This window comes from Myiozetetes cayanensis, unplaced genomic scaffold (assembly GCF_022539395.1).
Source record: "Myiozetetes cayanensis isolate MyiCay16 unplaced genomic scaffold, myiCay2020 scf1, whole genome shotgun sequence".
Lineage (NCBI taxonomy): Eukaryota > Metazoa > Chordata > Aves > Passeriformes > Tyrannidae > Myiozetetes > Myiozetetes cayanensis.
The window spans coordinates 73456680-73475865 of NW_026086604.1; the positions used below are offsets into that span (position 1 = coordinate 73456680).

Here is a 19186-nt window from a genome sequence, read left to right on the forward strand (position 1 = left end):
TGAATATTGCCTCTATATACTTCTGTTTTCCAAGCAGAACCAATTTTGGGCCTTTATACCACGGAGACCCAAAATTTAAATTTTTTCTAGTGATATTCAGAGTTCACCAGTACTTTTTCTGGTCTCACGGTACATACAGATAAACTAATTAAAAACTAGTTGTACATAAGTCACTCTTACTTTGCAGAGATTACAGCTACAGCTGCAGTAGCTTCAGAAATAAATCTGTAGAAATAATTCCACGTTCAGCTCACCAGTAGTGGGGCAGTTGTCTTGAAGTCATGTACATCCAGCAGGATCTGCTGCTGCCATAGTCTCCTAACAGTGCTTGTCTTCCATCTGTACAGCTGCATTCCATTAAAGAATCACCAAGTAAATCTGAATTCTGTTGAAAGCATCATGTAAATTCCAAAGTTTTCCAGTCTTGAAAGGCAACGGTTTTGTTGTCTCTGTCATAAAACAAATAGGTCAGTTGCTTTATTCACCCTCTGTTTGAAATTGCCGTTCTTAAAGCTTAAGTTCCCAAACACAGGTTCTGGTGAAAATTTGCAAAGCTGCTGTCATGAACAGCTGCAGTATAACCTGGCAGAACTATACTTCCTGCAAAAACTATAGTGCCAGCAGCTAAAGCACATTGATTGCTTGGTGGTAGTAGGCAAGAACCTTCCTGTTAGCTGGTTTAGGGGAAGCCTTGGTAAGACTGCCTCAGAGCTTTGCAGAGCTGGCCTTCAGCAGTAATCCTTGGAGTGCGCAGTTCTTCACTGTGTTGTAGAGCTGACCACACTGGTTGGGAAGCTGTTATGTTGGAGCAATAAATGAGTGTTAGACTGACTTGAAAAAAGATATTTTAACTTTTGCTTTTGTTTTCTAGCCTGAAAATATTTTGGTGGACCAGAGTTCCACTAAGCCAACAATAAAACTGGCTGATTTTGGAGACGCAGTCCAGCTCAATACCACGTATTATATCCACCAGTTACTTGGAAACCCAGAGTTTGCAGCTCCTGAAATTATTCTTGGAAATCCTGTTTCCCTCACTTCAGATGTCTGGAGCATTGGAGTGCTCACGTATGTCCTTCTTAGTGGCGTCTCTCCTTTCCTGGATGAAAGTGTAGAGGAAACTTGCCTGAACATTTGCCGCTTAGACTTTAGTTTCCCAGATGACTACTTCAAAGGAGTTAGCCAGAAGGCCAAAGATTTTGTATGCTTCCTACTTCAGGATGACCCAGATAAGCGTCCCTCGGCTGCACTGGCCCTCCAGGAGCAATGGCTGCAGCTGGGGAATAGCAAAAGTGCTGACAGCATTGATATATCCAGACTGACTTCATTCATTGAGCGGCGAAAACACCAGAATGATGTTCGACCCATCCGTAGCATTAAAAACTTCTTACAGAGCAGGCTCTTGCCAAGAGTTTGACCTTGCTTGAAGTTCTCTCTCATTCTCTTTCACCTGCCAATCAATCAGACCGGAGATGGACTCCTTCTGCCAATCAATCAGACTGGAGATAGACTCCTTCTGCCAATCAGCTGTTGACTTGAATTTTGAGGAAAGCAAACCCCAAGCCAACCAGCTGCTAGCGAATGTTCGTGTGCAAATGCATTCCACAGAGACCCACGCAGGGCGGCGTGGGGGACTGGTGATGCAGACTTCACGGGGGTGGAGGACAATAGCACTGTACTCTGCAAAAAGCAGTCACAAGCGATACAGTAACAGTATTTTATTCAGGTTTCTGCAAAAAAAAAATAGTTTTTTTAATAAACAAGAGTTGAATTTTGCAAGTGAACTTAGCTACCGTTTTCAAGATTTATTCAAGGAAGAAATGCCTATGTTCAAAGCACTGGTGTTAAACAAAAAATCAAATCATGCCTGGAGAAGACTCACCAAAATGGCTGCCCATTGGTACGGCCTTCATTTATAACATCTGATTTTCACTTGGTCTTAGAGCTTTCCAGTTGCCTCGCCTGTATGTATCTCACGTAGCAGTGCACTGAGATCGGACTCTGCTTTTAAGTGCATCCAACCTCAAAGTTTTTGCATACAAATAGAAGGAAATGTTTTGCTCTGATAAAATGTAGGCCTTACTTGTATATAGACTGTTACCTGCCTTCGATCTGTAATTTTTTTCCCCCTCCTCTTATCCATTTTTCCCCCCCTCCTTCCTAAATGGTGGTATACCACTGTGCGGGTCTTCAGTTTGGGTCAGTACTCACTGTCCCCTAGAAAAGGACTTTGGGTTGGTGCCCAGCTTGCTGACCCAATTGTCAAGCAGTATACAGCAGGATGTAATACTGTAAATGCACTCATTTGGGATTTTGTTTTCTTTCATATCATGTGCAATGTTGTGGCTTTAACATTTTATGCAACTATTTATGAGGACCTCTGTTGTAACTGTAATAAATATATAGAAAAAGCACATACTTAGTACGGCGAGCTTTATGGTTTTGTTTGTGTGACTGGGGGTTCTGGGTGGGCAGGGGAGGGTGTGTTGTACCACACTGTCATTAGTTTAAGATGAGGGTTAGCATAGAATTTAGTCAAGACTAGTAAGTTTTAAGGATTGTTTGGAAAAAAAAAACAAAAACTGAGAGAGAGATTCGTATCCCAAATGTCAAACTGATTAAGAAGTAGGGTGACACTTTTTAAAATTTATTATTATATTTAAAATGCCAAAGTCTGACTTTCCCCAAATCAGTCTCAATACTTACTACTTTTTAAAATTTTCAAATATGTGTTTACTTCTTTCTGTGAAATGAACAAATTAATTTTGTGCTCTTTGGTGAAGAATACATTCAGAAAGTAGTGGTCAGATGAGGAGAATTGGATACTTAATGTAATTGTCTTAGTAACTGTTTTAAAGGTTGAAGTAATATTAACGTGAGCTATTTAAAAAGACAGAGATGGTTTTCTGTGCATCACTGAGTTCATATGGGTGTGTTGTCATCTATGTTTGTGTGAAATGCCATGTTTAAGGAAACCACACCGACATCCCACAATAGTTAGATATATGGGTCTTAAGCCATAACCTAGCGTGGGTTAGTTTTGAGCTTTGTGGCTTCCCCTGTATCCTATTTATTCTTTTTTGTTTGTTTTTTTGGGTTTTTTTGTAAAGTTGTACAGAAACTTTTTAAAAGAAAACAACTGACTTCAAAACTGGATGTGTATTCGTACCAACCTCATATCATTATGTTTGTGTATTATTTTCCTTTATTGTTTTAGTTAAATTTTTTGCTTTATTTTGCATGTATATTTCTTTGTACAGTTACATGTTTACACAGTATGACATGATGTAAATATTTTATTTTGCCATCAGTTACTTTGAAAAAAATTAAACATATTTGACATAATTGTCTGATCTCTTGCTTTAAGGAGTTTGACAGTTTAGGTTTGGCTATATTTTAATTGGGCTCTGTATTTTAAAAGAAAAAAGTATGTTATTTTATTGCCATAAAATTTCTTTTAAATTGCAATGATGTATCTTCCCTTCATGCCTTACCAAATAATATTTGCCTTTGCTCTAAGTGCTGAGTGCTTTGTAGTGTCATGAATTCTTTTATATAAAACATGCGTAACTGTCTAACTGTGGAAATTCATTATAGTCTTTATTAGCTAATAAATTTTGACCAGCAAAGTTTTCTACCAGATGTTCCCATTTAAAGACCCAAGGATCATATTTCAGTTTAATATTAAGCTGGGGAACAGATTTCCCACATCTTTTAGGCATTCCAGATTCATTATGAAGAAAAGTTACTTTCAACCATAAAGATTTGGGATTTGCAACTAAACTCGTGAAGCAGAAAAGTTTTTCTTTGTGTATATTTATCTCCCTCCCTTTTCTGCTATCAGTAACCATTTGTAACTCAAAATTAAGTGAATGGTCAGGGAACAATACAGAGTGTTTATGCTTGTTGCTGCATTGTGTATGCGATTATTTGTTTTGTCAATTGATGAAACAGTCCCTTTGTTCCTCAAAATTTACTTACTGGGAGAGATGTTTTATATTGAGAGAGACAGAGGATGTTCAGGAAAGACGTATTGACAAGGGTGAGTAACTGGAAGCTTTTCCCATGACAGGGGAATAGATGGCCCCATGCTTCGTGGAAGAGCTTGTATCTTTCAGGTCTCTAAAATGCTTCTTAGCCGAAGATACACTGATCAAAGGAAAGTTACCCTAGTGCTATACAGTCAGATAATGCACTTGCAGGTGTTTCAAGTAGCAGAGATGATTTCTTCCACTTGTACATAAACAGGAGTGTGCTGTTTCTGGCCCTCTCTGTGAGCCCCGTTACTTGGGACAGCCAACATATTTTGTCAGAGTGGAGTTTTGCACAAAAACCTGCTGTTTGGTGCAAGAACTTGCAGCTGAACAAAGCTTGAATGATGAGCTTGAGATCTTCAGCTTGGATATCTCTGCTTTGAAAAGATAATGTCAGGTCCCTTTGTTTTGCCAGATTGTGTAGGTGGGGCTTCAAATGCTGCTTGGACTCAGTTTGACGCAGTTCTTGTTGACTGCCTTGTACACCACCAACCAGAATTGCAGGCTGATAGAGTGTGGAGACCAAAAGCATGGGTGAGGGCAGTTGGTATGAGGTCACTGTGGGAACACTGACTGCCATTCCCTATGCTCTACAACATCATAGCTATAAAGGGTGGAAGATTCAAGGGAGATTCAAGAGAAGACTGTGTCTAAGTGTTTCTTTTTGATAGCATACCCAAATCACTTCTTATTTAGGAACTTTAAAGACTTTAAAGTCAGTACATGAGCCACTAGTTTTCAAGTTGAGTTTAAGAGTGCAGGAATTCTCAGTTGCATGTTTGCAGAACACAGATTAACTTGAAGACTATTGTGCAACTGCTAAGCAGAAAGCCTGGCTAGATAACATTTCCATGGTCAGAAAAGCAACCTAGATTGTCTTCCTAATGGGCAGAGGTCTAACACGTACCTGTGCTCATGTTGACTATAAGTCATCCTCATTCTCAAATGGGACTATTAATGTGTTGATGAATAGAAGAAAAAAAATTGTGGTTTTTTTCTTACTCCAAATCCAAAAGTATGTTCAGGCCAGGGCACAACAGAGATCCTCCAGAATGACACAGCAAAAGCATCTGGTTTCTTGAAAAGATTTCAGTAACCATGCAAACCTCTGGTAGTCAAAGATACCTGAAAATATAACAGGATGTTCTTTGTATGTAACATATTGCATGACATTGCCAAGAAACATTAAAACCCCAAAGCAGAGGGTGTCAGTGTAGGACTAAATTAAGAACCAAGGATGGCTGACTTAAGGTTAAGCCCCATGGTTCCCAAAGATCTTAAGAGAAATTAAGTCTGGAATACACTTAACCATCGGCTGTTGGTAGTGAAACTGATGAGTAGCTGGTATTTGGTGAAGTATCTGGACAGCCAATCTTTGCTACAAACAGCAGTGTATTTGTGTGCTAGGGATTAGTGTACGGAGTGTAAACATGTCTGCTCCAGTCCAGAAAATGAGCTAAGATTTATATACCTTTTCCACATATGTATAGACTCAGTGTGGAGGTGTTTCTAATTTCTCTGCTATAGGAATTCAAGTGCATGTGGAGGTAGGTAAAATCAGGTAAAGCCAACTTTCTGTGTTTGTTTAAACAGTCTCCAGGTATTGTGGTGTTTTTGTCAGAACCACTGCTTTATCCCTCAGGCAAACAACTTCTGAATTTCTTTTTTCCTAAAAAATCTTGGTGGAGGTTATACTGGAGAGTAACAGACAGATTTTGCATCTGTAGAGGTTGTGCTGCCAGTACTTTCTGCTCGTTCATATCTGCTCAAGCGGTCACGACAAAAGGCTCTTCCTTTGTGTCCTATAATGCCAAAGCATGATGATTTCTCACTACTGCAGAGCAGGTGTTGCCCACTGTTCTCTCTCCTTCCTGGCAAGCAAAGACATACCCAGCGCCTCAGGCTTCGCATGCCTGGTAGTCACCTCAGCATTTCCCAGGTAACTGCACTGAGTGGTTCTCAATGTGATGCCCTAACATTGAGCATCAACACAAGAATGAGATCTCCCATTTAACTGACCTGTCACAGGGACAAGGAACCTGATGCATAGGAGCAGAATATGTGCTCAAACAGGAATGCTTCTCATCTCCTCTAAGTTACTCCCCTTAGCCCTACCCAAAAAGCTTTAGGGGAATGGGGGTGGAGGGACAGTTGGGGATATTGAGAAGAGCAGTATGATCTCCCCCTAGTTAATGTCATGACAGTCAACACCAAACCTGCTAATAATAAACTCCCATCAGCCTATCTATGCCTTCCAATAAAAGAAGCCATTATGAGCCCTAGCATGAGAAAAGGGCATCAAGATTCTAGTTTTCTTCCCTGATTGCAGGTTAAAATGATGCAATGGGCTAGAAATACATCTAAGGTTTCGTACATGAACTCTTTGAGCTATATACAGGAAAGATGATACTTTCATTGTCTAATTGTCATGAGCAGTAATCTGAAAGCTGCTTTCTTCATAAGTTTTCATCTTAATACATACACGTGTTCTCGACTGCTGGAGGCACTTCTTTGTTGTTCAAAGAAATCTGTAGGTGAGGTACTTGAGACTGCATCAGTTGCAGTGGATAGAGCTGCAGATCCCATCACTATATCTGTGGTAATGTATTGGTTCTGATTGCTCAAAATTTCTGGGTTTCCGAAGGAAAGTATCTTCTATCCAAAGATGATAAATATATTGAACTATAGAAAGGATGAAATCTTGGCACCAAAGCAATACTTCAATCTCTGCAGCTGAATTTTCAGCTCCCAAAAGACAAAAGTATTCTCTTCTATCATACTCAAGTCTTCCTACAAAATTATGGCTTTACATCTCATGGAAGAAAAGTCCATTGAGGTTTACTTAATACATAATTATTGGTTTTGAATAGTAGTAAACCATTGGTAGCCATAACTTTGTGAAGCAACGGGTTATGCAGCTGAACTCTATGTTGTGTCAAGAACCCACTGAACTCTTTCTTTGATATCTCTCAAGCTTTGTTTTAGAAAAGACTATGAGCAGTTCATCTCCCCAACTTTCGTGCCCTACCTTTGATTTTACAGTCTTCTACTTCACTTTTCATTGGGTCATCTGTTTACCAAGCTAAAGAGTACTGGTCTATTTATTCCTCATAGGGAAGCTATTTATCATCTTAATTGCCTTTCTCTGAACCTTCCCTAGTTCCAAGTTGTATATTTTCTGTGATGGGAGGGGACAAAGCTCTGGTGGTGCATCTCCCCCAACCCCCTGTCCCCCCACCAAAAAAAAACAACCCTCATACAATATTTATGATACAGGTGCATCATAAATTACACAGCTGGAAAATGGGACTTTTTGTTCTCTATTCCTTTTCTAAAAATTCCAAGTGTTTGACTTTTGAGCTGATACTTTGTAGAATAATAAATCCTGAGATCATGTTCCCAAGCTAAGCTGCAATGGTTCATTTAGAGCCCATGACCACACGTGTAAAACTTCAATCCCCCTTTCAACACATCCCTCGTGAACAATAATTTTCTTTTGTTGAATTTTCTCATCCACTTTGCCTCCTAGACAAAGCTGAGGGAGACAATTGCCTAGACAATTGCCTTAGGGAGCAATTCTTCTGGTGGAACTGAGTGTGAAGATCTCTTATATTAAATAGAAGCTGATTACTGCTGTCTTCCTTCTACTATTCCCCCAGCCTAGCTCCTCTGACTTTTTCAAGAACTCTTTTTGCAGGAGTTTTCTTTCCAGCTGCTTCAACCATCAAACTCATTTCCTCTTCTCCTGAGGGAGGAAACTGTAACCTGCCTTGGACTTCATTAAGCTGAAACTCTGCACTTTCAAATTAAATGTCAAACACTGATTTTAGTGAGGCTGGCACCCTCACTTTAATGAAAGGATTTATTTGGGTCTCAAGCAGGAGGCTTTTTTCTCCACTGAAATCATGCACCAGGAGTATCTCCAAACATTACTTGCAGAAATTTCACATTAAGCTTCCTGAAGATTCAACAGGCAGTAGTCAGCAACACGAATTCACTTAGCACACCCTGAACTCAGTCTCTGTGAGAGTTTGCAATCCCAAGCATTATTCCTAATACTAAGGAAGAGCTGGCAGCAGCTAAAATCTTGCCCTTTTGTACCTTTGGGAATCTGTCCAATCACTTCTGGTCAAGTAGCAATTTACATCACGTATCTTTCCTGTTTTTACACATCTTCCTGTGTGTTTGTGAAGACCATGGGATCCCTTGAGATTGATGGTTCTTCAGGTTCTCAGACTTTCCTTTCAGTGATGCCAAGATCCACTGAGTATTTGCAGAATGATGTCATTTAATTTACCATCTCTCAAGACTGAGGGTGAAAGAATACTTCCTTCTTTGGTGATGGAGTGCTCTCCTGGGACTTGGAGGGTTCTGGACTCTCTGCTTGCCAGGAAAACTCAAAACTGGGAATCTCTGCTAGTCCCAGTTACTGGAGTTAATGCATCCGTTGGTTTGTTCTGATATTGTTGCTGTTCTTGGGAGCTTTAGATGCTACTGGCTGTTTCAAAATGGAAAAAAGAATGTCATGATATATCATGAAGCATTAAGGGGAGCCTTTTAAGATAGGGCATCATGAAGGTAACTTGATCACCACCAGAATGTGCCTGAATGTCAAAATTACAGTGTTTGTGGAGGCTTAGACTCATTTTTTCCAAGGATCCTTCACAAAAAAAAGGCAGGGTGTAAACCTGGTGATGATTGCTGCTTTTATCCTGGTTACTGGTTGTGAATGACAACTGGGGATCTTACTTTGCTTTTCAGACCTGCTTGCAGAGAATGTAAAGCATGCTGTTGTACTTCATCCCACAGCTCAGGTGTGTAATGGTTCTCCAGTCTAAAGTGAGTCTAGCCTTTCTTTTTGGAATAAGTACTAATTTTTCTAAGGGGACCTGATTTTTCACTTAATATTTAGCCATCCATTTCCTTTTCAAGACCTCCAGCTGTTTAATACTCTGTTATTTTTTTAAAATGTAAATATGATGGTCTCTATTTGATGAAGTCTGGTTATAGTATGAGTAATTTGGTATGTGTTACAGTACAAGGTTGCAATATAGAGATCAACATCTCTACTGCAGAATTTATCTGCTTGCTGTAAGAGCCTCTGTTTTCTCTCATTCTGCTCTCTAGGGAATTTTTAAGTACGAAAATCCTAGCTGAGTTCCTATTACACTGGTAATCATGGTATGGATGAGGCAATCATCTGAGCTTGTAACAGCTTCACCTTTTAACTTTTTTCTTTCAAGAGCATGAGAGAGATTCCAACCTATTAACTGTTCCTTCTGATGTTCTCTTCCAAGTAACTTATTGGGGTTTTTTAAGGGCTTATGCTGGGACAGATCTCTGTGTTCTTTCTGCCAGGAGTCAAGAAATTAATGTAATTGTTTTCTTTTCCAACTAGCACATTTCTGTGGCCATGGGTTTGCTTCATAACTCACTCAAAACTTTAGCTTTTGCTTCATTATGCAGAAAATCAAACCGTTCTGGAGAATCTTCACACATGGTGCTTACCAAAACTAAATCATCTAATGGTGTGATCCTAGGGAAGTACTTTCACTGGTTATCTGGCAATGCAGACTTGCAGCAAGACTCTAAAGGCAGATCCACAACCTTTGCTGAGAGCATTCTCTGCTGCAACTCAGGCAACAGCAGTGAAAAATGTCCTTAAGATTTGCAAAGTCATTGTTGGGGAGGTGCATTTGCACAAAGGCACTACCCTGTTTCTTGGTTTCCATGTCTGATGTGTCTGTTGCTGCTCAGTAAACATCGACGATGCCCATTTGGTTACTATGTGAATGTGTGTGGTGTTGCCTGGATTTATCACACAATGTGGGGCAGGTATGGGAGAAAAGAAAACTGGTCATTCACTTGCACACTTTAAGACATGTTTTCTGTCTGATGTTGTTTCTCCAACTATTGTCCTTCTGGCAGATCACTGTATGTGAGATAAGAAAGGATATAATGTCCACGGTGCTAAAATACATTGGCACACATGGATAACGTCGTGCTGTAAGAAGGGGGGGGCAGCTGCAGTGGAGTGCATGCATGATGCAAATACTGCAAAAAGTATGAATGTGGAAAAGTGTATAGATTTCTTCAAGGTGTGTTGACTGCACATACAATTCTTGGTGGTTCTTTTTTCTGAATTTCACAGGTAGCAAACTAAAATGGTATTTGCCCTTCCTTTGCTTTCTCTGTAAGTAGAAATACAGCAGTGATGAAGAGAGACATAGGTGGTTATTTGTATGCACAATGAAATGAAGCTTCACTTCCTAGGGTCTGCCTCAGAGTTGAACTACGTGGTAGTTCATGGAAAAGAAGTTAAAGCTTTTCCAAAACACGAGTTACTCATGATAACAGCATGACATGGTAACAGCATAAGCTTCTTCTTCCTGATGTCTTGGAGAAGCCAAGGGTGCTATGTCCAGATCAAGACATTCAGCAATTCAAAAAGTACTCAGGAAGGCCAAGATAGATGGAGACTGCCTGCTGTCTTTCACTTATTTCTCCCTAAACACAGAAGGGAGGTGAGTGCACATATCTTACTAAGATGCCACTGATAAATTAACCTCCTTAGGATTAGGCATGCACAACACTGGACTTTAACTGTGCATCTGATCCCAGCCACTGCCTCAGAGTCTGGAAACCATGGCATGGTTGCCTGCACATGATCTGCCTTTTGATGTGGAACTTTACAATAAATACCTAATTTCCTTGATGTCTTTTTCTCCACGCTGATACAGCGCTATTTGCTGCCTCTTTGTACTGGCTGTAAGTTGTCTGTTCCTAGGTCACAACTGGCTTTAGAGAGTGCCCTGCCATCCAGCAGTTCAGCCATGAGCAATATATTGCAGCCAACTTTCAAGTCTTTGGAGCAGGATGGGAGAAGAGCTGAAGAGGATGGTAAGCCCTGGAAAGGATTGGCTTGGAAACACGTTCAAACATGTAAAATAGTAATCAATATGTTTACTCTAAAAAGTATTTCCAGTAACTTCTGATAAGCTAATGGGTCTAGTGGAGGAAAGATAAGAGTGTACTGAAAATAGATGGCATCCCTCCAAAATAACTCACTGTGTAAGTCAAAAGCATTCCCCTAGAAGTATCTGCTGCTTGTCTTGGAAGATAATGTCCCAAAGAGACTGCAGAGATAAAGTTCAGAGAGAAGAAAATATCTTTATTTGGTATTTAATAAAGATACTATGTTTGAGTAAGAATGTTCAGGTTTAGTCAGTACATGGCCAGCAGGACTATGATTCCTTTCCATCCTCCAAAGGATTTATGCATGGGTAGGGATGGCATTTGTTTGTGAAAGCAAACATTTGTTTCTGTTTGCATGCTGTGAGTTTTCCAGTTTTCCATGGTTAGGTAAGTAGTGCAAGTACTTGATTAAAGTTGAATCTTCCTCTTGAGTTTGTAATGTTTGGTTTTGACAAATAATCAAGAAACATACTTTTCGCTGTTAGTCAGTTGCAAGGGTTGGAAGGAGTGACATTTTACAAGGCCTAAATACCATCTGTTGGTTTAAAAAAAAAAATTATGAGGAAATGGTTATGCTCTTTTCCATTAGTTCAGATGTGAACAGTTTCTGTACTCCAGCGCTCCACAGAAACTCTTTATCTGCTTTACAAATCTGTTCCCAAATAGCTTGAGTATTTTTTCTAACAACCTTGCCTTTCTAGTCTATAATTTCTATCACACATCAGTCTCTGTATTAGCAAGTGACCATTGTGATTGGAAAAAAAAAAAAAAAAAGGTAGTATTGAAACTACATGTTTATGCTGTGGAATCTTAGTGTGAAACTGCAGCCGAAGTTGTAAAGGTGGGGTTTTTTCAGAGCCTTGGTATTACTGTCCTGTGTAATGTAGCGTTTTATTTTCCATGGTTAAGCTTGCTTGATGTCAAACATTGACTTTTTGCACAAGTCAGACAGAGAAGTATTAACTTCTACCATGTTACTTGAGCCTCCTCCTCTGTTGTATTTTAGAGGTGCAAGGGAAAAGCTTTCCAATTGGATAAAAGGGCACTAGATGAAGAATAGATTTCTGTGGAAATACTGGAGGTCTTCTGTAACAACGTAGTATAAGGGTGGGTTGTCTTAGGCATCAACAGCTGTTGTATTTCTCTTTTATGCTGTGGTGCTGCCACATTGCAGCTATTTCTTGTCAATGAAGAAGTTTTGGGGCTTTTTTGGGGGGGTTTGTTTGGAGGGGTTTTTGTACCTTTCTGAGTTTCTCCAGCCACTGGAAGTGAAAATGATGTTATTTCATTGTAGAGAAGTGTTTTATTAAAAGATGTTACCTTTAGCAGGGATTGTTTTTCTAATCTTTCTGCTGGAGAACACAATTCCCAGAACTTTGTTTGTACCACACTAGGGAGCTCTGCACGAGCTGTTTTCCAAAGCTGTCTAATTGTATTTCTCCACCTTCTTCCCTTCTGTGCAGACTTACAGCTTTGCTACAGCACTCAGTGAGAGGGAAGGCAAAAGGGCTCTTTGCTAATTATGGAACAGTTAAAAATGTCTTTCCGAGCTGCTCCTGGCAGAGGGGGTGTAGAAACACTTGTGCTGGGGGAAAAAAGGAAGAGAGACAAATGGCAAATCATGAGAGCTGTGTGAGAATTCATGCTCTTCTGCTGATTGCTTATCCTTAGTTATGGTGGTGAACATCTGACTGACAGGAGGGGTGTATTTATCACGGGGACTCAGGGATGCACATGCCAGAAGGACAGAGCTTTATGTCCAAAGTGTCCTGTCTTAGAAACAAAGAGCTCAGGTGTAGAGCACTTTTGTTGGGAAGAATCTATACAGATATATATATATAGATACAGATATATGAAATCAAGCACTTAAATGAGTTATCTATACAAATTTGTTATGTACTAATGTTGTTGCCTCACAGTGTTTTAATGCACACTGTATGTTCTGGCCTTCCTTTGAGGCAACTGAGCAAGCTTTACATCCTAAATCTGTCATTGTGACAGGCACACCTCAGCTTCCTGTTTCCAGCACATTTGACTCCACACTGTGGAACTTCTACATAAAAAGTCAAAACTGCTTTAGTTGTTTGTGACAGTGGTGCTTGTCAGAGCAAATCTGTCACAGCAGTCAGGCAATGGAGGGAGGATGGTAGCAGAGATCTCTGCTTAGTTGCGCTGTGAAGTCCCTGTGAAGTTGATTTGATGAGGAAAATACGAGGTATGACAGCTGCCCAGCTCGTATTTACCATTCTCTCAGCCACACCTGGGCTGCTTTTTTAAAGTGTTTTGATTTGTCCCATAGACAGGACAAATCTAATGTTACAGTGAGGTGCAGGGGTCAGGGAGAGGAGAGGAAGCTTTCAAAAGCGGTAGGTCCACGTATGGAGACCCAGGGTGTTCAGTTTGCAAAACCTACAACCATGTGCAGCTTTAACTTCAGCATTTGAGGCCTCCTACTAGTTTGACTATACAAATGTCCCAGCTTCTGTCAAATTGCTCATTTGCAGCTGACATATTGCCACTTAAAAGTAGTGCCTCAGCTCTGGCTGAGCTCCATGTTGGACTTTATAACATCTCTCTGTATTTGTTTATTCAGCATAAATTATTTTACTACTGGGTGTAGCTCTTTATGAAGCCTGTCTCCTGGAGATATTGCCAGTGGAAGAAAGTATAACTATATGATATTTACCTTACCATGATGCTGTTGTAGTCACACTATTTGACTCATGCTTAGTACAGTTTGTTTTATAGTAATACTTGAAGGTCAGTGGAGGAAGGACTGTTCCTACGTTCACTTGGAAAAAAACAAATGGAGCAAAGCACAAAGAGTCATCTGCTTGGGGTTTTTTCACTTGTAATACACAACTGATAGCAGAATGGAGCTATACATTTCACAGTTATGTTAAAATAATAAAAAACATTAAAGAAAAAAAAATCCAGCAACATTATGCTTGTATGACCTGTAGAAAAATGCTCCAACACCTTCTGGAACAACTTCCAGTAGATGATTCAGTTTTTGAAATGTCCTGAAGGTGAGGTGTCTTGAACACACGAGACACCTGTTAGGAGAAGAGATCCCAAGAGCAAGGCTCTGCAATGCCTCAGAACTGGGGATCTATATTTAACAGCAGCGATAGTTGTGCATTCTGTTCCTCATTTGTTTCCTGCTGTGCCCCCAGCATGTCAGATTCCTTCCTTCACAAAAATGGAAGTTTAGATGGTCTCCCTTTCATTTCTCCCCCAAGACAATTTGTCATGCATTTGTGCTCTCAGTGCTAAAATAAGTTTATTAACATATGTAGACACCATTTGAGCTTTTCAAACAAAACCTGTAGCATAAGGATCCAATTATGTGATTGTATAGTTAATGATCCTTTTAAATTTAAAACTCCCTATAAAATTTTACTGGAAGCTTCAAGAGTCTTCAAACTGTCATCCTGAATTGCCACAGAAAGTAGCCTTTTTCTGATGTAATGTAAATCCAGATTGTTCAGAGGATATGATTAAATCTAAAAGTAATTCTGGGGAAAGAAAGGCAGAATCCAAGGCACAGTTCTCCTAACCTTAGAAGAAAGACTTCTGCTTTGTTCTTCTAGTACTACTGAAAATCCACACCTTCCTTGTGTAAAATGGATGCAAGAAGCTGAAATGAAGAACCAGCTCCTGACTCCTCTCACTTGTACTAATCATGCTTCGAGTCCAACCTGCCAGGGATGGATAAGACCTTCTGAACTATGCTGCACTGTCTGCTTTGTGCATACCCAGGGGTGGCACCTGGGATCTCTGCATGCCTGCCACGCTAAAGGAACCATTTCTGCAGGGGCTTGGGGTCTCCTACAGAGAGAGTTTTCCTATACAGAAATCCTATAGACATCTAAAGCCAAATTTCACTGAGACAAAATTTCTGTGGTGGAAGGTGGGTCTGGGGGAATTTGCATGTACATATATATTTGAGAAGAAGCCATAAGGGAACAGCCAGGAAATTTCATTTTTACATTCTCAGCACAGGGGATTTTTTTTTCAAGAACATGTATGTCATTTATTTGCCAGAAAAGTAGAAATCCTAGCACTTGCAGCCTAAATAGCGAAATGTCAAAAGGGCTAAGATCCATAAAAAAATTACAGAAAGAGAAATCATTGAATCCTTTGTCAGGAAGGTACTGACATCCCTTGCAAGTAGAATTCTGTCTTTATTGGCACTAACTGTAAAGGGAGATGAGTGCTGCTTATCTTCTCAGCGGGGGCTGTATATTCAGCTGAAGAGTCTCCATCACCATGGTATTTTCAGCAGGTCTCAGTTTTAATCATCAAGCTTCACTTTAGAGATGAAGAAAGCTTCTTAGTTCCCTTCCCCCTCTTTAACAGGTGGTGAAAGGATTTGCTGAAGATACATAAAGTTTTGGCAACTGCAAAAAATAGATGTTCATCCTCTGAATTCCTGTCCTGTATCCTAATTAAAAGAAATCAATGTCATCCTTCCTTCTGTGTTGTGAAATACATAGTTAAGTACAGCGTATATTAGTTTGGCAGCAGGTTGTTTATACCTGCTAAATGAAGAAGCACATATAATAATTTCAGCTGTAAGCATGGATGATGATTCTGTTAGGAGATATGAGAAAGAAAATGGCAAATAGAACCAGGATGTTTATCTTTGCAATTCAGCATAAGCCATCAGCCACACAAAGTGTCTTTCAGAAAGGAACATCTGTTGCTGTTTCTGTTAATCTAAAGGACATCTAGATCAATAAGCTGCATTATGAAAGGGGGTATGTGCATGCTCAAGCCCTTGTCTCTCCACGACTTTTCCATCAGCACTTTTGTTCCTCAGTGTACAGGCTGCTGCTTTCCTCTAGTGGCTTTGGTTTTTATATGTGTTTCATTTTCCTGCTTGTTACCAAGTCTCCCTCTTAAGAAAGTTTGTTCTTTTCACTGATGGCATTCCATGTTTTGGGTTGGAGTAACTCCTTCCTCTGAAAAGAATGAGCTCCTTTCTTCCCCTTAGTGACCCTGTTTTGCTGTTTCAGTACAAAACAAGCCATTGCTGATGACTGCTGCGGTTCTTAGTGAAGATGGCAGAAAGCAGCTTGCTCCTCCTACTGCAGAAGAGAAGCCCAGGGAAGGAGGTGCTGTGATCATCACATCTTATTCTCATTGAGTCACTCATAGCACCTGAGTCTTCAAATGCTAGCTTTGATTTGCTACTATGCACTTTTGGCAATGAAACATAAATATTTAGTCACTGTTGCAAAGCCAGGGACTGACACTTAACACACACACACACACACACACACACACACACACAAAAAAGGCAAATGCCTACAAATAGGCTGTGTCTTGTTTCTTCTGGCAGTAACATCTTTCAGCACGAAGGAGTAACAGCTGAACTCTGAGCCTCTGCATATTGACTTCTAAAGAAACAGAAGCCATAGTATGGACTCTTATTCCAAGTATGAAGTATCTGATTTTAAAAGACTTGTCAAAAAGTAAGGCTCATCACAGATTTTGTAATGGGAGTTGATCTCCTGTGCCCAAACCCAGGCACTAGAACACAATTTTGCACTAACAATGCACTTCATGCTTCCAAAATCCAGAAAGTAGATTGTACTGATACTGTTCCCCTTATTAGTCTTCAGAAGAGAAGATAAATCAGAAAAAGGTACCCCTGGAGCACCTGCATAGGACAGCACCTCTCCTGGCCCCACCTGTCCAGCTGCAGCAGAAAGCTGTCAGCAATAAGGATAATTGTTCCTAAAAGAGTGATTTTTCTTCCAGGTAACAGACAAGACAGCAGGACATTTTGTTAGAGCAGAACAAAAAGTGACTGCATGCATGTGCAGGTTGGGGATGTTTGTAACCTTAGTCTGCTCCCCATAGAAAGGGAGAAAGCATGAACAAAGAAGTTGGCTCTAGAGCTCAGCAATGGAGATGAAAGTGCCTGCAGCTCCAGGACAAACTCAGGTGGCCATGTTGTGCTTACAACTTTCAAATAGCTGGGTTGATGGTGTGCCACGTCACATTTGGGTTTCCCAGCTGCCACCGAAGACCAAGACCTCTCCTGTCACTGGTGAGCATGGAAACAAGCATATTGAGCGGTAGTGAAGTCAAGTGCATTTGCTACATCTCACAGAACCACAAGGGAATGCCACGGGGAGGAGAGGCTTTCTGATAACACCCACGCCACTGCAGAAGTGTGGGGGTGGACAAAGGAAATTTCCTTGTCAGCTTGTGAATGTGATAACAGTGCAAATAGGCAGGCATGCAAACACTAACTACTTAGTAAAACACAGCTACCCTTAGTTTGTGGACTCAGTCAGCCCAGGTGGTCAGTGCCTCCAGCATGCTAAACTCATCATCTCCACTTTAGGTTTGTCTTTTTCTTCTCCCCATGACCTTGCACAGACCTTTTAGCTGTTTCTAATTGAAAAAAAAAAAAAAAAAAAAAAAGTTCATGGCTTATGTGAGGAATTTATCCTGTATTTTTTGTAACTTAGTCCAGTTCCAAAGCTCAGCTGAGGCTTTCTGGCAAGGAAGGGGTACAGAAGGCCCTTCTCCCTTTTGGAGCCTTTTTTTGCCTGTCACCTAATCCTGTTGAAGCAAAGACAGCATCACTTTCCAAAACTCCTCCAAGTTCCTAGATCCCTGCCACGCAGAGTCTTCAGATGTGCCAGCATTTTCACTATGCCCTAAAGATGCTCACTGAACTATGGAAGAAATGCAGATCTTGGGCAAATACTCATGCTCCAGCACAGCAGGAAAGGGAGGTAATCCATGCTTTTTCTGCTTGGATAAAACCTAAAGAGATGTTAAAGAGTTATCCAGGTGAACCAGCTGTGCTTGGTTGGGAAATATGGTATATGGGTTAGAGCATGTGGAAACTGCAAGCAAAGACGAAGAGTAGGCAGTGTTAAATGTCCAGAACTGTTTCTGGTGAGGGCAAACCAACCTACCAGACAAAAGATCTAATAAGTAGTAAACCAGAGGAATTTAAGGTGATTAAAGGGAATTGAATGCAGAAAAGAAAGTTAATTTTCATTGTATAATTTAAACTAAGCAACTTGGGTTTTTTTTTCTTTTTTTTTTTTTTTTTTTTTTTTTTTTTTAACCACAACAAACAAAAGAACAAAAACCAGAGCTGAGCAAGGAAGGCAAAAGAGGGCATGAGCCGTGTTTCTTTCTTCTGTCTTACTAATTTTCTTTCCAAATCTCCCCTTGGAGATGCACTGGTCCTGTAGCCAGCCCACAGGTTTTTCCCCTTTCAGAAGTATCTTGTTCTGTGAATGGAAACTGAACACAAAGAGACAAAAAAAGCCCATATATACATAAATGCCTATATACATATAAACGTGTGCATGTGTATGTATAAACATATAAACACTGTTTTTCAGTGTTCACTTGCTGCCTTGGGACGTCACTGGCATAGAGCCGGAAGAGCATGAGAGCATTCAAAGGCAGCAAGTGAACACTCAAAGACAGAACATCCTTTATTGTTCCTCTCCTCCTTCCTCCACAGTCAGTGGTGAAATAAGAAGTGTCTGCAGGCTTGCAGTCGAGGGGCCCAAGGTTTAGATTGGAGCAGAGAGAGCAGATTACACCTTCAGCTCCTGAGGTGCCAACAAACAGGAGGAATAATGTAATATAGGTAACAGCTATCTCCCCAACTCCACCTTTCCAAATTTATTGTTTTTAACAAATGTTCCCGATTCAAGGGCGATAATGGAAAAATAGCATTTTAAAACTAATTTGACAAAAAATACTGGAATAAAAGATGTAGAAAGGGAAACCAACATTCTAGTGAAAGGGAAAATGTGAGTCAGTAATTGTACTGTTTGTTTTTTTTTTAAATCCATGTGTAACATGGAGCAACAGTCAACAGAAGAGGAATCTGGCAGGGCAAATGGCTGCTTCTGCCTCTGAAACAAGAACTTGTGGGTATTTTCAGAGTGGGAGACTAGTGAATTTGTAAGCTAGGGTATTGGGATTTATCTTCCAACAGTGTAATTAAGAGACAATTAGTAGCCTGATACTGTAGAGAAACCACTTTTCTCATTTAATTTAAAGCAACGAGTGAGGAGGGAAAAGGAAAGAATGTCTCAAAGGACCCTTTTGCTTATTCCTATTAAAAATCTATGGAAGTGATTTAACTGTATCTGTGTAAACTTTGCTTTTACATAGCACAGTCTATG

At 40.2% G+C, this 19186-nt stretch overlaps 1 protein-coding gene across 1 annotated transcript in view; it reads left to right on the forward strand.

Annotated features, from left to right (window-relative positions):
• The window catches only part of TRIO (trio Rho guanine nucleotide exchange factor), a 251538-nt gene extending 248959 nt beyond the window's left edge, over positions 1 to 2579 (forward strand). The window contains 1 exon segment of the mRNA XM_050315905.1: positions 872 to 2579. Within this exon segment, the coding sequence (XP_050171862.1) occupies positions 872 to 1414 (543 nt within the window). The 3' untranslated portion in view covers positions 1415 to 2579.
• The last annotated feature ends 16607 nt before the right edge of the window (positions 2580 to 19186 follow it).